The sequence below is a fragment of the Hibiscus syriacus genome, unplaced genomic scaffold, assembly GCF_006381635.1.
Source record: "Hibiscus syriacus cultivar Baekdansim isolate YM2019G1 unplaced genomic scaffold, ASM638163v2 tig00110063_pilon, whole genome shotgun sequence".
Taxonomy (NCBI): domain Eukaryota; kingdom Viridiplantae; phylum Streptophyta; class Magnoliopsida; order Malvales; family Malvaceae; genus Hibiscus; species Hibiscus syriacus.
In genome coordinates this window covers 573,048-588,261 of record NW_024062583.1, presented here as the reverse complement: position 1 = coordinate 588,261, position 15,214 = coordinate 573,048, and the positions used below count along the sequence as shown (strand labels likewise).

The 15,214-nt window shown below is 35.4% G+C and overlaps 1 protein-coding gene across 1 annotated transcript; it reads left to right on the top strand.

Moving 5' to 3' along the window:
- Nucleotides 1–13,026: 13,026 nt before the first annotated feature.
- On the top strand, nt 13,027–14,089 carry LOC120214431. Its single transcript, XM_039212327.1, has 4 exons — nt 13,027–13,035; nt 13,090–13,200; nt 13,340–13,726; nt 13,880–14,089. The coding sequence occupies exons 1-4, from the start codon at nt 13,027–13,029 to the stop codon at nt 14,087–14,089; spliced, it is 717 nt and encodes a 238-aa protein (XP_039068258.1).
- Nucleotides 14,090–15,214: the final 1,125 nt, after the last annotated feature.

The following is a 15,214-nucleotide window of genomic DNA, read 5'->3' as shown; positions in this document are numbered from 1 at the left end:
TTTAAGTTTTCTCAACTACCATCAAATTGTTAGTCTTTCATTTTGCTGACAATTTAAGGGTAAAATAAATCGAATTAGGTAGAAGAGAAGCCGTTCATTTGGTATTTGGGTTGTATGATCTTTTTATGTTCTTGAAGAACGTAATCGCCTTGATCTAAAGCCCCCCTTTTTTTCAAGGATTTATTTACTTTAGCTATATCACGTATTTGTTTGACAATGATTTTGTCTGTTGATTGTCTGATGCAAACTATTAAGAAAAAGATAGATTGGGTCTTCTGCTTTTGTTTGCATTTTCCATGTGTTTTTTACCCCTTCCGCTCATCATTTTGGGTGCTATAAGTTTTTTAATACTCTTGACGTATCCTGCAGTGGTTATTTGTTAGAAAAGATGAAAGCGAATTGGGTCCATTTCATGCATGGAACATAACAGGAACTTATCGAGGTGAGTAAATTTTCTCTATGCATACTGGAGTTGATGCATAGGGTTATTTTTCTGGATCGTGTTGTATATAGCTGATGTAGCATGCGGTTTTGTGGTTGATTGCTTATTTTGTTTACTCAGAATCTTCTCTTTATTTCCCTACGCTTTGCATCTTATTTTCTTTATTTTTATCACTTCGGTTGTTCATGATTGGACACTGAATTTTTTGGAAAATATTGGTAAATATATCTTTTGCCAAAGGTTCAAAACCCACACTCCGTGAGCACTCAAAGTAAAACAGAAATGCAAATGTTCTAGGGAGGGTTGGGCAAGATCGTTACAATCATGAGGGAGACCGTTGTTGTTGGCTTTGGAGGTTTGATTGGGTTTTTGGACCGAGTCGTGTCCTCGAAGAAAGGAAGACTCGCAATATCCCATAACTCAAAGGGTGAGTTGACTCGAAAGTTCAATATATAACCATAAGGATTCCTCTTGTTTTCTTTCTTTGCTTGCTAAGAACAAGAAAAAGAAGAAGCTTAGAGCTTTTGGGAGATTAGAGGAAATGGGGCGCTGGTGTGGCTGTGGCTGAACTAAAAAGAGTGAGAAAGCAGCGACAACTTTTTCATTTGCTTTCTACTGCCTGTTCCTCACTGCAACAACCTTTTACCCGGATTTTGCGGGTACCCGGTAATCGGGTACACGATACCCGATTTTTAATTTCTTATTTTTAAATTATTAATTTAAAAATATATATATACAAATTTAAATGTTCGAAACTTCGAATTACATACTCTAATATCCGAACATAAAATTTAAAAGTTCGAAATACAAAATATAATAATCCATAATATAAATAATTCATTATATTTTATATAATTATATATAAAAAATAAAAGAAATAAAAACTAACCAGGTACTCGGGTAACCGGGTACCCGGAAAAATTAGATTTTGTAACCCGGGCCCGACCCGAGAAATGTCGGGCCGGGTAATATTTTTTAGAGAATTATCCGGTGTTTTTAGATCCGGGTCGGCGGGTCGGGTCAACCGGGTCGGATAATTTTGCACATCCCTATTTATGTGCTTTAAATTATCCCTTATAATTATGGTTTTCAGAATCGGACTGGTTAGCGAACTGGTCATGCTATCGGTTCACTGGTTTAACCGGTCGAATCGGTCCGACCGATCGAAAGAAATGGACGATGTCATAATTATTTAAAAAATTAAATAAAAATATCAAAAATATTTAATAAAAAAAAATTTATATCACAAGTCATAACATATATAAGTTAAAAATCATAAAATCAAGTAAAACAAAATGATTCAAATTAACTACAATATAATATTTAATGTAAAACATATTAAATAATAAATATAATTATATAACTATAATTAAAAAATAAATTTGGGGTTAAAAAATCATAATAAAATGATATTGTTTGGTTTAATTTTTTTTTAACAATCCTACATGGCTAAGAAACGTATAAGAGCATCCCAAAAGTCTAAAGAGAATATGAGAACAATACAATCTCACATGGCTAAGAAACATAGAAGAGCATCACAACTAACTTCTATAAATAATAGAGGTAATTTAGCATTCAAAATCATGGAGCCTTTTGGTGAGCATTGAGTGAACTATTCTTTCACTTCAATCAAGCTCGAATTTTAGGCTTCAATCGAGCTTCTAAATTTTTTTTGAGTTCAAGTTGTAATATTATATTTCGAGTTTGAGTTGTGTCACAACCGTCTTTCGGTTGGGCCCCGGAATTGGGCTTCGACTTGAAAAATATGGATTGGAGTCGCCACGGATCATTTATTTAAAAATAAATGGGTTGATCGGATATCATATTTCTTACCTGATCTGCGTCTTACCAGAAATATGTCGGGCTCGGGAGTCGGTTACGGTCAAGGAAGGATTAGCACCCTTGAACCGCCCTTTTGGTACTACATAATTTCCAATTGTCTTAATTAAGAAAAATGACAAGTTAAATTAAAAGGTAAAGTTTCGATCCTAATTACTTACCCTTGATTGATTTGAAAAAAAAATCGAGAAATGTGTTAGATAAACAAGGTAAAGAAAACAAATAAGATACAATGGAAAAATAAATAAATAAGTAAGATAAGAAAAAAAATAGTAAAGTAATAATTGTATAGTAATATTTGAAAAAAGAATATATATATATATATATATATATCAAAGTATTAATAAAATAAATAAGCTATATATGTACACCAAATACTTAAAAATAGAAAAGCTACCCTCTCAATTCACCGAAAGTGGGGGCTTTAGTAAAAATAAGACAAAAAATGGGCCTCTAGGTTAGTAGTATATAATATAATGTTTAATAATAATAATGATAAAGACACAAGGTTTTTTTTAAAAAAAATAATAATAATAATAATGAATAAAAAAACGAAAATAAAAAAAATAATAAAATATAAAATTATAAGATATATTACATAAATAAAGAAATAATCAAATAAAATAATTAAGATATATATATTTAATAATATGTATATAAATAAACTATTAAAAGTATAAAGAATATACGACTAGATAAAGATAATTACAATATATATAGTAATATTAGACTTATAAGTAAAATATTAAGAAATATATATAATAATAATAATAAAATATAGTAAAAAATCAAATGAAAATAATTCAATATATATATATACATATAATATAATAACATGAATAATAAAAATAAATGAATAAAATATCCATATAATAATAATGGGACTAATAGATTTTTAAAAAGCTCTTCCCCTCCTTTAACCGAAAATCAAACCGGTTTTTAAAAATAAGCCTCGAGGTAGATCTATGTTCGAAACTTTGAAACCCCACCCATTTTGGTCATCGGCACAACCCACGTTTTGGGTTATTCGAACCAAATCTCAAGAAAAATAACATGCACATGCAAAAGAAAGAAAAAAGAAAATGCTACCTTTTATTTCCTTTTCGAATCCTTTACAATAGCTTTGCCTTTGTATCTTCCCGTGGTTTCCTCTATGTTTTGTGTGTAAATCGTGTCTTACAATGGTGAGTTACAATGGCTATTTATAGTGCTTGTGGATCCTATCTTTAGGAATTTATATAATAGTATAACTCTATCCTATTTTTAGGAGTTTGAATCCTAGCAAAATTTTATCCTATTTTTAGGAGATTGAATCCTAAAATTCTATCCTATTTTTAGGAGTTTGAATCCTAGTAGGACGAAAAATGTGTGTTGACAGCTGCCCCTCTTTGCCCATAGTCGTGTAACGGGGATAGGGCAAAGATTAAAAGACACACTTTTCGTTCAGTGGAGTTGAAAATTAACTTTGATGTTTCAATAACTCCCTGTCGAATTGAGTTACGGATGACTCCTCCATCGTGAAGTCGAGTTCATCTTGAAATGATATGAAATTAAAGCCGTAGTTCGGAATTTGAATCAGCACGTGGCTTCCCGTTACCCTTCGGTCTTCTTCTCGGTTTAAAGACCTTGGATCGGAATCGAACTCAGAAATCTTCATTGACAGATAGCTTTTTCTTGACTTAAGCTATGCTGTTTGAAAATGGTTGCTTGTCACTAAGGCACGGCTAACCCAGGTCGTCTTCTCGACTTGAAAACCTCGACTGCAACCGAAAAGTAGTGCGATTGATGTGTTATCGAGCTGAATGAAGTCGAACTCGACAATTTTGATGGCAGATAATCCTTCTTTGAGTTGGATATCCTTCGTCGTGAAGTTGAAATCCAAGTAAGTAGCATTGTTCCAAGTCTAATATCCTCCGTCGTGAAGTTGAAATTGGCTCTGGAACCGGGAAATTGTTTGTTGACAACCAGCCGTCCCTTCGTTGTGAAGTTGAACTTGTGTTGTCTCGAGTCCAATATCCTTCGTTATGAAGTTGAAATTGAATCTGAATGAAATTTTGTTGACAAGCAGCGGTCCCTTCGTCGTGAAGTTGAACTTGCGTTGTCTGGAATCCAATATCCTTCGTTGTGAAATTGAAATTGGCTCTGAGATTGGGAAGTTGTTGTTGACAAGCAGCGGTCCCTTCGTCGTGAAGTTGAACTTGCATTGTCTGGAGTCCGATATCCTTCGTTGTGAAGTTGAAATTGGCTCTGAGATTGGGAAGTTGTTGTTGACAAGCAGCGGTCCCTTCGTCGTGAAGTTGAACTTGCGTTGTCTGAAGTCCAATATCCTTTGTTGTGAAGTTGAAATTGGCTCTGAAATTAAGAAGTTGTTGTTGACAAGCAGCGGTCCCTTCGTCGTGAAGTTGAACTTGCGTTGTCTGGAGTCCAATATCCTTCGTTGTGAAGTTGAAATTGGCTCTGAAATTGAGAAGTTGTTGTTGACAGGCAGCGGTCCCTTCGCCGTGAAGTTGAACTTGCGTTGTTTGGAGTCCAATATTCTTCGTTGTGAAGTTGAAATTGGCTCTGAAATTGAGAAGTTGTTTGTTGACAACCAGTCGTCCCTTCGTTGTGAAGTTGAACTTGTGTTGTCTCGAGTGCCACGATATCCTCCGTCGTGGAGTTGAAATCGCAGATGGCCCCTTCGTTGTGAAGTTGAGCCTTGACTTGAATATCCTTCGTCGTGAAGTTGAAATCCAAGTATTGTATGTTGCGGGTGGACGCAATTCCCTTCGCCGTGAAGTTGAAACCGTGGAGACCCCTTTATTGTGAAGTTTGGCTTCGAGCTAGATATCCTTCGTCGTGAAGTTGAAATCCACTCTCGAGCAAATTGTGTCGCTTTGAGTTCAATATCCTTCACCGCGAAGTTGAAATTGACTCTAGCTAAAACCTGAAAAAGTTATGCATATATGTGATGCTATGGATGCAATGCTCTTAGGTGTGCCTAAAATGCATATGCAACATATGTTATCTTGGGGCTCTGGAGAGAAATCTCGATCTCTAGTTGCCTGTCTGGAATCTTGATTCTTGAATCTTCAAATTTTGATCCCTGATCTTGAATTCTTCAAATGTTCAAATTTGATGTGCACATTCTATTTTTGATTTGAGAAATGCTTCTCGACCATCTCAAGTATGTGCCTGAGCTGAGTGTAACGGTTCAGATGATGCTTCAAAAGAAGTTGTCTTGAAAGAGATAGAATTCATTTCAAGGGAAACGATCTCAAAGATATATGTTGTTTCATGAGAAACGGTCTCAAGGGAAACAAAATTATTTTAAGGGAAATAAATTTGAAGATTTTGTGTTTCAAGAGTAATTGTCTCAAGGGAGACAAAATTTGTTTTAGGGGAAATAAATTCAAAGATTTTGTTTCAAGGGAAACTGTCTCAAGATAGACGAAAATTGTTTCAAGAGAAACTGTCTCAAGAGAGACAAAACTTAGTTCCAAAAGAAACTGTCTCAAGGGAGACGAAATTTGTTTCAAAGAAAACATATTCAAATATTTTGTTTCAAGGGAAACTGTCTCAAGAGAGACAAAATTTATTTCAAGGGAAACTGTCTCAAGATAGACGAAATTTGTTTCAAGAGAAACTGTCTCAAGAGAGACAAAATTTGTTTCAAGGGAAACTGTCTCAAGAGAGACAAAACTCTTCTAGTGAAAACGGTCTCAAGCGAGACAAATCTTGTTTAAGAAAAACAATCATGAGTGAAATAAATCTTCTTTCGAGTAAAACAGTCCCAAGTGAGACAAAGTCTGTTTTAAAAAAGCAATCTCAAGTGAGATAATCATCTGCATTAAATGAGACTGTCTCAAGCGAGACAGAATTTATATTGGAAATGTCGAATCTGAAAATGAATGTCGATCTTTCTATCTGTCGAGTTGGTTGAAGTGTAGCTTCTTGCTGCTGAGCTAAGCAACCGACATCAATCTGTAAAGGTGCTTTTGAATCGAGTATCCTTCGTCTTGAAGTCGAACTTGACTCTAAAGCTGTAAAAATTATGTACGTGGAAAGAAAATAATAGATATGACGCTCTAAAATGTATGCATAAGATGCATGTAACATGAATTGATTATATTTTATCTCCTGAAAAAGGTCTGATAATTCGCATTAGGATGTTGAATCCCCAAAGATGCCTCAATATCCAAAAATGCCCCAATATTTGATGTTGAATCTTCAAAGATACCCCAAATGTTCCTCATTTCTTGCTTCATCATTGATTCTAAGCATGAGCTTTGTGTTTGAGAGTCACATGTCATTTACCAAGATCCACTCTAGAGAGACTGTCTTGTTTGAAAAAAAATGTTTTTCTTTCTCTTTTATTTTCAAAGTCATGAAAATATCAATTAAAAGAGTTTCAAAAAATGTTTAATCTCAAGTTTTAAAAATATTGCCTCTATCACGGTTTTACAATTGAGACGAATCATAAAACTAGAGTTCATCGGATATCAAAGAATTAATTATAATGTTAATCCTTCAATAAATTATAGTTATTTGACAACTGCCAAGATCCAAGCTATCTTTGGGAGATAGTCAAGTAAGGAAAGGATAAAAAGTCTCAGGTTATTGTGTTTGGTCAAAGGTTTGGCATTTGATGCTCAAAGGTTTGGCATTTGATGCTCAAAGGTTTGATGGGATAGCCTGCATGCTCCTCTACTGGAAGTGTTCTTCGACTCCCAGTATTCGTGGTCACACTCGGATTGTGCGATGCCTTATCAAGGAATTTGTGTGATCGCCTCACTTGCACAATTTTTATATTCAAGCCGTCTTTTCAGGTTTTCAACTCGAACCCTCCTTTGGTTTCAAGACGCTATTAAGGATGTACGTCTTGAACCCCCCTTTGTTATTTTTCTTTACCATGCATTAATTACATTGTTTTTGCAAACAAAGATTAATCCTGATGGGTGGGATGAAATCTGAAGATAGTCTCTTCTGTTTAAAAATCCATGTATGATTAGAAGGGACTTTTAAGGCACGTAATGTAGGCCAAAGTTCATGGTTATGAAAGAAAAGGATAAATAGGCCCAAACAAGTGTTTCAGGGTGTTGAACCAAGGATCAATTCATTCTGATGCCTTCAATCCTGTCTTGCTCAATTTGGATCTGCTCATATGTGTTTCTCTGGATTTTCTCTGGATGTTCCATGATCTTCGAGTGAAGTGATTCAGAGATTCAAGAATGATTTTTGCTTGATCAATCTCATAGTTTGAAGATTGATGTGCCATTTGTCTTTAGGGAATATTTGCATGTGCTTTTTGTTCCTCTTTCTTTTTTATTCTTGTTTTTTTTCTTTTTTTCCTTTTGTTCGTGTTTCTCTTTTTTCTTTGTTTTTCTTTGTTTTTTTTTCTTCTTTTCTTTTTTCTTCTTGATTGGATCTTTGCACTTGTCATTTGGTCCACCTCGTGGTATCTCCTTTGGATTGATGTCTTCACTCATGTGAGCAGATTTCTTCTATATTGCCCCCCAGTGTGGAGGGTGATCTTTGGTTTGGGTTGAATCAGAAGAAAAATGCTATAGGCTCAAAAGGGGACACAATGGATATATTTTTTCTTCTGTTGTGAAGGGATAAAGAAAGAAAACCGTTCATCATTTCATACATGGAAGTCCTCACAAAAGAGGTATCCCCAAGGGGATAGATTTGCAGGATTAATTCTATTCACATGAAAACAGTGTAATTAATGCATGATAGGATTATTTCGAATGAATTGTTTTTTGTTGCTCCTTGCTCCCAACATGTCTCAATGTTTAGGCTCCCGGCGAGATGCCTCAATTTAGAAGAATACTCCTGTTCAAATGAACAACTCAATGTCTTGGGTTTTAATGGTAAAAAAAAAGGTTAACTTTGAGTCTAAAAAGATAGTGGTGTGATCTTATTGACTCAAAGAAAGGTATGGGTGTATCATAAAGGTAAAGGCAATGTTCAAGAATTTCAAAGGGAGGTAATGTCAAAATTTGGTCTTTTTGATCAAGGTATTTCATTTTGGGGGTTTGAGACAGGATAAGAAAGGTCTAATCTTGTCATATGTCAAAAATCTATAATTCTTGAAGAATTAAAAGAATCCTTAATTCATTTAATATTCGAAGAACTAAAGATTAAAATTTGTTCAATTGCTCCACCTTAGAAAGTAGCATAAATTCAATCATTTAACAGATTAAGCGAAAGATCAAAGACATGTTCAAACAAAACAATCCTCTAAGTGCAAATGGTATATGCCATGCCCCCTTCTTCGGCAAGCGCCTTACAGGTTTCAGAGGAATATTTGGGGCTTCTTACGTGGTAACAGCTAGCAGCTTCAACATCGTGGCCCTTAGGATATGGGGATTCTTTTCTTAGATCATCCTGGCAAGCTTTGTCCTACAATCAGCTGATCAGGCTCCTACTGTTACAATCTTGCTTCCATGTGGTTAAATTCGCTTCATCGAGCCCTTCACGACTTAATTTCATGTTTGTGAAAATGCTTAAAATGTAGATGAAAATGCAAAAAGGCAAAAATGCAAAATGTAAGAATGCATGAAATGTTCGAGGCATTGATCTAGAAAAGTGTCCATTATCATAAATAATCCTTATTCAGACAAAAATGTTTTATCTTGTAAGAGACATAAAAACAATAAAAGGTATGTTCGGACTAAATCTTCTAGACATCCATCCGAGATACTTTCTTCCATGACTCGACTGCTTCTTTGATCATCTTCTTATAACTGTCACCGTGATACATAAACTCTGATATAGATAATCCATATGTTACTGGGACAAACTGATGTGCCCCATACTGTCTAAGTGCCAACAATGGAGCATACCCAACTGCACCTCAAAGTCCAAATAGGGTCATAGTGTCAGAATTCCCACACTTGAAAAGAACATCACTGAGGAACAACCAGGGGGCTCTCCAGGTAATATCCCGGTCCTGTAGATGAGTGAAGACTTTCATCCATTTCTCTTTTGAAGCGCCTTCATATCCTGTCATGGTGATGAACTCTCTCAAAGGTGAATACGTAGTGTTAAATCTACAGTAGGCAACCCCATTAGTCTTCTAGAAGTGGATGTGAATCCAGACTTGAATGAACTGAACACATCCAATGAATCTACCTCCGCCAGCTCTTCGGCAATGGTTGAGAGACCAAAAGGTCTCGGCTGAGATGGTCGGTGCTGGGTTGACTCGTTTCGGAAGTTGCTCAAACAGTTCCACCACGGCTGCGTCAATGCATCCCAAAACCTTCGGAAAGATGATCAAGCCATACAGACCTAGTGCAAAAAGGTCTATAGTCTTGCCCGTTACCTTTGTTTCGGAGTCGGTCAGTCACCCATTTTTCATCAACTCCTGCAATCTTAGCCAGTCCGTTCTTGAAAGGCTGACTCTTGATGTGTTTGATGTAGGCTCGCTCCAGTTTAATGCTTTCACAGTGCAATAGTGTAGTATACTCCTCGATGGTAGGTACCATGTCCTCCTGGTTAAAAGTGAAGCAACTGTATCCCAGGTTCCAAAATTGAACCAAGACTCTGATTAAGGGCTCATTGGTCTTAACATGAAGTAAAAGTGCAATGTCATCATACCGCTGATTGAACTTCTGTTTCCGATCATTCTTCCAACTATCTCAGATGTCTCGAAGTTCTTGCACATTATTCTGTTTTAAACTGATAGAGGCGTAGCTAACTAGCTCTAACACATAGCTTCCTTGAAGACTATCTCCATTTTTCTTCTGAGTCTTCTCGGACCATAGTCGTACCTCGGGGTTTTTAATCTCTTGTATTACAACACCTTTGTCCATGGATTCAGATTATTCGAGTTTTAACAAACACGTTTTAGTGGATCAATGACCTCTTTTATGATGCAAGTGATGAAAATAAAATAAAATAAAATAAAATAAAATAAAATAAAGATGAAAAGAGTTAGTGAGGTGAAAAAAATAATAAAAAAAGATCATAAAAATGAAAGTCCTACCCCACATGATATCTACCCCACATGCTTATTATTCCTACCCGGACATGATCTCTATCCCGCATACTAATCTCAAACAAATCCTAACCGCATATTTGTCTAGTTCGCATGCTTTGAACAGAAAGTAAGGCATGAAATAAAATCAAAGCAGCCTAAGGTTTGGAATGAGGTTTTGGGGTGGGCTCTAATTCTCCATCGTCTTCCGGTTTAGGTTCTAAAAAAATGGTACCCGAGTTCTCATTGCTGGTGCCCCTTGGGCTTGCCAGACCCTTAGTCCTAAGCCTATTACAAGCTTGTGTGGACTAAGTTAAACTCGAGAGGGCACATTCTCTTATGTATATGCGGAGAATAAATTCACACGAAGACATAAGGTATATGAATCCCGAAGGCTACTTGCTAGGCATATGCGGTGAATAAATTCACACGAATGCGTCGCTTTCACCCCCATTTAAAATGGGTTCAGAGCTCGGGTTTAGAACTTTAGATGAAAAAAGACTTTAAGGGCTGAAATCATTGAGAAAACGGTTAGTACAACTATTTACTCGAAAAAAATATAATCAAAAGTAAGCAATAAGGATCGAAAGGTTACCTTAAAATTTAAACTTACCCTTTTCGTTAAAAAGACAACTGGAAATTACCTTAGCCTGACTCACTTACCTGTGTCCCCAGCGGAGTCGCCAAGCTGTCGCAACCGTCTTTCGGTTGGGCCCCAGAATTGGGCTTCGACTTGAAAAATGTGGATTGGAGTCGCCACCGATCATTTATTTAAAAATAAATGGGTTGATCGGATACCCTATTTCTTACCTGATCTGCGTCTTACGAGAAATATGTCGGGCTCGGGAGTCGGTTACGGTCAAGGAAGGATTAGCACCCTTGAACCGCCCTTTCGGTACTACGTAATTTCCAGTTGTCTTAATTAAGAAAAATGACAAGTTAAATTAAAAGGTAAAGTTTCGATCCTAATTACTTACCCTTGATTGATTTGAAAAAAAATCGAGAAATGTGTTAGATAAACAAGGTAAAGAAAACAAATAAGATACAAGGGAAAAATAAAATAAATAAGTAAGATAAAAAAAAATAGTAAAGTAATAATTGTATATAGTAATATTGTAAAAAGGATATATATATATATATATATATATATATATATATATATATATATATATATATATATATAAATATATAAGCTATATAATAAGCTATATGTACACCAAATACTTAAAAATAGAAAAGATACCCTCTCAATTCACCGAAAGTGGGGGCTTTAGTAAGAAATAAGACAAAAAATGGACCCTCTAGTTAGTAGTATATAATATAATGTTTAATAATAATAATAAAGACACAAGGTTTTTTTTTTAAAAATAATAATATAATAATAATGAATAAAAAAACGAAAATAATAAAAAATAATAATAATATAAAATTATAAGATATATTACATAAACAAATAAATAATCAAATAAAAATAATTAAGAATATATATATTTAATAATATGTATATAAATAAACTATTAAAAGTATAAGATATATACGACTAGATAAAGATAATTACAATATATATATAGTAATATTAGACTTATAAGTAAAATATTAAAGAAATATATATATAATAATAATAAAATATAGTAAAAATCAAATGAAAATAATTTAATATATATATATACATATAATAATAATAACATGAATAATAAAAATAAATGAATAAAATATCCATATAATAAATAAAGAGACTAATATAGATTTTTAAAAAGCTCTTCCCCTCCTTTAACCGAAAATCAAACCGGTTTTTAAAATAAGCCTCGGGGTAGATCTAGGTTCGAAACTTCGAAACCCCACCCATTTTGGTCATCGGCACAACCCACGTTTTGGGTTATTCGAACCAAATCTCAAGAAAAATAACATGCACATGCAAAAGAAAGAAAAAAGAAAATGCTACCTTTTATTTCCTTTTCGAATCCTTTACAATAGTTTTGCCTTTGTATCTTCTCGTTCTTTCCTCTATGTTTTGTGTGTAAATCGTGTCTTACAATGGTGAGTTACAATGGCTATTTATAGTGCTTGTGGATCCTATCTTTAGGAATTTAAATAATAGTAGAACTCTATCATCATATTTTTAGGAGTTTGAATCCTAGCAAAATTTTATCCTATTTTTAGGAGTTTGAATCCTAAAATTCTATCCTATTTTTAGGAGTTTGAATATAGTAGGACGAAAAATGTGTGTTGACAAGTTGAATTTGATAATTTTTAGCTCGTGAGTTTGAGTCGAATTAAGCTTACTTTTAAAGTTTTCAAGTTCGAGTCGAACTCAGCAATACTCGAGTTTGATTTGGCTCGTTTAACAAACGACGTCGTTTGGTTTAATTTAAAAAAAAATTGACGATTTTTTTCGGTTTTTTTAATTTTTTTCGATTTTCAACCGGTCCGATTCAAACGATTCAACGATTCTAATCGACTCACTAGTAACGATTTAACCTGTGTAGATTAATCCAAACTAGACAGCGGTGATCGCTATTAAAACTCTGGGTTTGGATGCAGCAAGGCAGCATAGAGCTTCGATTAAGGAAAGAAGTAGACCGATCAAGATTGACAGGAGTAGGGGATGGGGGGGGGGGTGGAAGCTTTGAAAATTAAAAAAAAAAAAAAAAAAAAACTTCAGAATTACAAAACTACGGCGAGACCTTTACTTTTCGAATGGGTTCAGTCGACGTCCAATCTAATTGATTTGATCATTACAGAAAGTTAATCGCCGATTATTCTACAACATGATGAGAGTCCCATGGTTAGGGTAAGTCGCTCTTGATTTTTCTTTATGTTTAATTGCATGATATGGAACTTTCAGGGTGCTGGTAGCTATGGTTTTAATCATTGTTTTAATATGTTTGAGAAAGCCCACAGCCCTCCTCTTGTGACTCTTATGGAGCCTCGGATCAGTGGAAGTCGAGCTAATGGGGTTATTAAAAAGTTTGGTTTTACAAATTCTTTCTGTGTTGAGGCTCAAGGTTTTTGGGGGAATTTGGCTTCTTTGGCAGCAACCTATTAATGTTTAGGTTATTCGTATTTCGAATCAGTATATTCATACTATTGTGCAGTTCGATCAAATTCATAGGGTAATCTATATCACTTTCGTGTATGCTAGCCCAAATGCAAACATTAGGAAGTCTATTCGGGATAAATTGAGAATGCTCAACCCGGGTGATAGTGTGCCTTGGTTAGTTGGTGGTGACTTTAATGCTATTCTTCGTACTGAGGATAGATCAGGTGGTGTCGTAAGTAGAATGGGAATCAACCAGGATTTTAACAATTTTGTCATTGATCAGGCGCTTGTAGATATCCGCTTTGATGGGCCTTGGTTTATTTGGGTGCGTAGTTACCTTCGCCAAAGGATTGACAGGTTCTTAGCTAATGATGCTTGGTTGACTCAGTTTCTAAACTCTTTTGCTTCCCATATTGTGAGAATTGGTTTCGATCATAGACAGGTTCTTCTACAGCTTTGTCCATAGGATCATATGCACGGCGCTACTCCTTTTCGATTCGTCTTTGCTTGGCAGAACCATCGTACGTTTAAAACTATGATTCATGATTGGTGGTCATCTGTGAATTCAATCGTGGATAATATAAAACACATTCAGGCGAGACTTTTGGATTGGAATAGGAATGAATTTGGCAAAATTGGCAAGCGAAAAAATCAGTTGATTGCGAGAATTCAAGGGATTGATAGTGTATTAGCCCAACGTGAGTCTGCATCTCTAATCAATCTCGAGAATCGCCTGAAAATTGAGCTCGAAAGTGTTCTTCATTATGAGGAGAGTTTGTGGTTTCAGAAGTCCAGATGTAATTAGTTCCTGCACAGTAACTGGAACACTAAGTTCTACCATGCTTTTGCTAAGCATTGACGTCGGGTGAATACTATTTATTCGTTACGCCTTGTAAATGGAGATTGGTGCTCTGATCAGGTTGTGTTACGTCGTGTGGCTGTTGATTTTTTCACAAAGTTGTTCTCTAGTACAAGTGATGGGATTATACCTATCACGTGTGGGGTTATTTCCCTCTGAATTTGGAGAATATTCAAGTGTTGCCGCAAGAAGTGGTTATGGAAGAAGTTAAAAAGACTGTGTCCGCTATGAATCCTTCAAAAGCTTCGGGTTATGATGGGTTACACGCTTTCTTCTATAAAAAAAATTGGGATATTATTGGGTGCTCAGTCTATCAGTTTGTTCGTAGTTGCTTTGTGGAAGGAAAGATTCCGGAGGAAATTAATTGTACACTGCTTGTACTCGTCCCAAAATTTAGCTCACCAGAAAATCTCTCTCAATTCAGATCGATTAATCTGTGCACTATTCTTTTTAAGACTATATAAAAGGTGATTTTGAAACATTTCCTTCCTGACTGGGTCTCTAAAAGTCGAACAAGTTTCGTTCCTGGCTGTAGCATCTCGGATAATATAATCATTGCTCAGGAAGTCATTCACTCGATGAAGTGAAAGAAAGGATGGAGAGTGTGAATGGTAGTCAAGGCTGATCTCGATAAGGCATATGATCGCCTTGAATGGAGTTTTACTGAAGATACTCTTATGGATATTGGCATTCCTAGTGACCTACGAAAACTAACCATGAGTAGTGTCACAACAATAACAACTCAAATATTGTGGAATGGTGGGAAAACGGAAGCTTTCAAACCTTCACGTGGCATTCGGCAAAGAGATCCTTTATCTCTATATCTTTTCATTATTTGTATGGAGAGTTTATCAGAGGCAATTCAGAGTAAGGCGATGTCTAACGATTGGAGACCAATTCTACTCTCTCGGAATTGACCACAACTAGCACATCTTTTCTTTGCGGATGATTTGTTGTTTTTTGCCGAAGCAACTTTGGAGCAACTTGGCATAATTCTACGGGTTTTTTAGAATTTCTGCCATAGGTCGGGCCTCCAGTTTACTACCGCCAAAACGACTATATGTTTTTCGA

Excerpts from the sequence above, each read along its gene's own strand:
- LOC120214431 (XM_039212327.1), top strand. Across the intron at positions 13,201-13,339 it reads GTGGAAGTCGAGCTAATGGG|TTCGATCAAATTCATAGGGT; the intron begins GTTATTAAAAAG and ends ACTATTGTGCAG. Across the intron at positions 13,727-13,879 it reads TTGGTTTCGATCATAGACAG|GCGAGACTTTTGGATTGGAA; the intron begins GTTCTTCTACAG and ends AAACACATTCAG.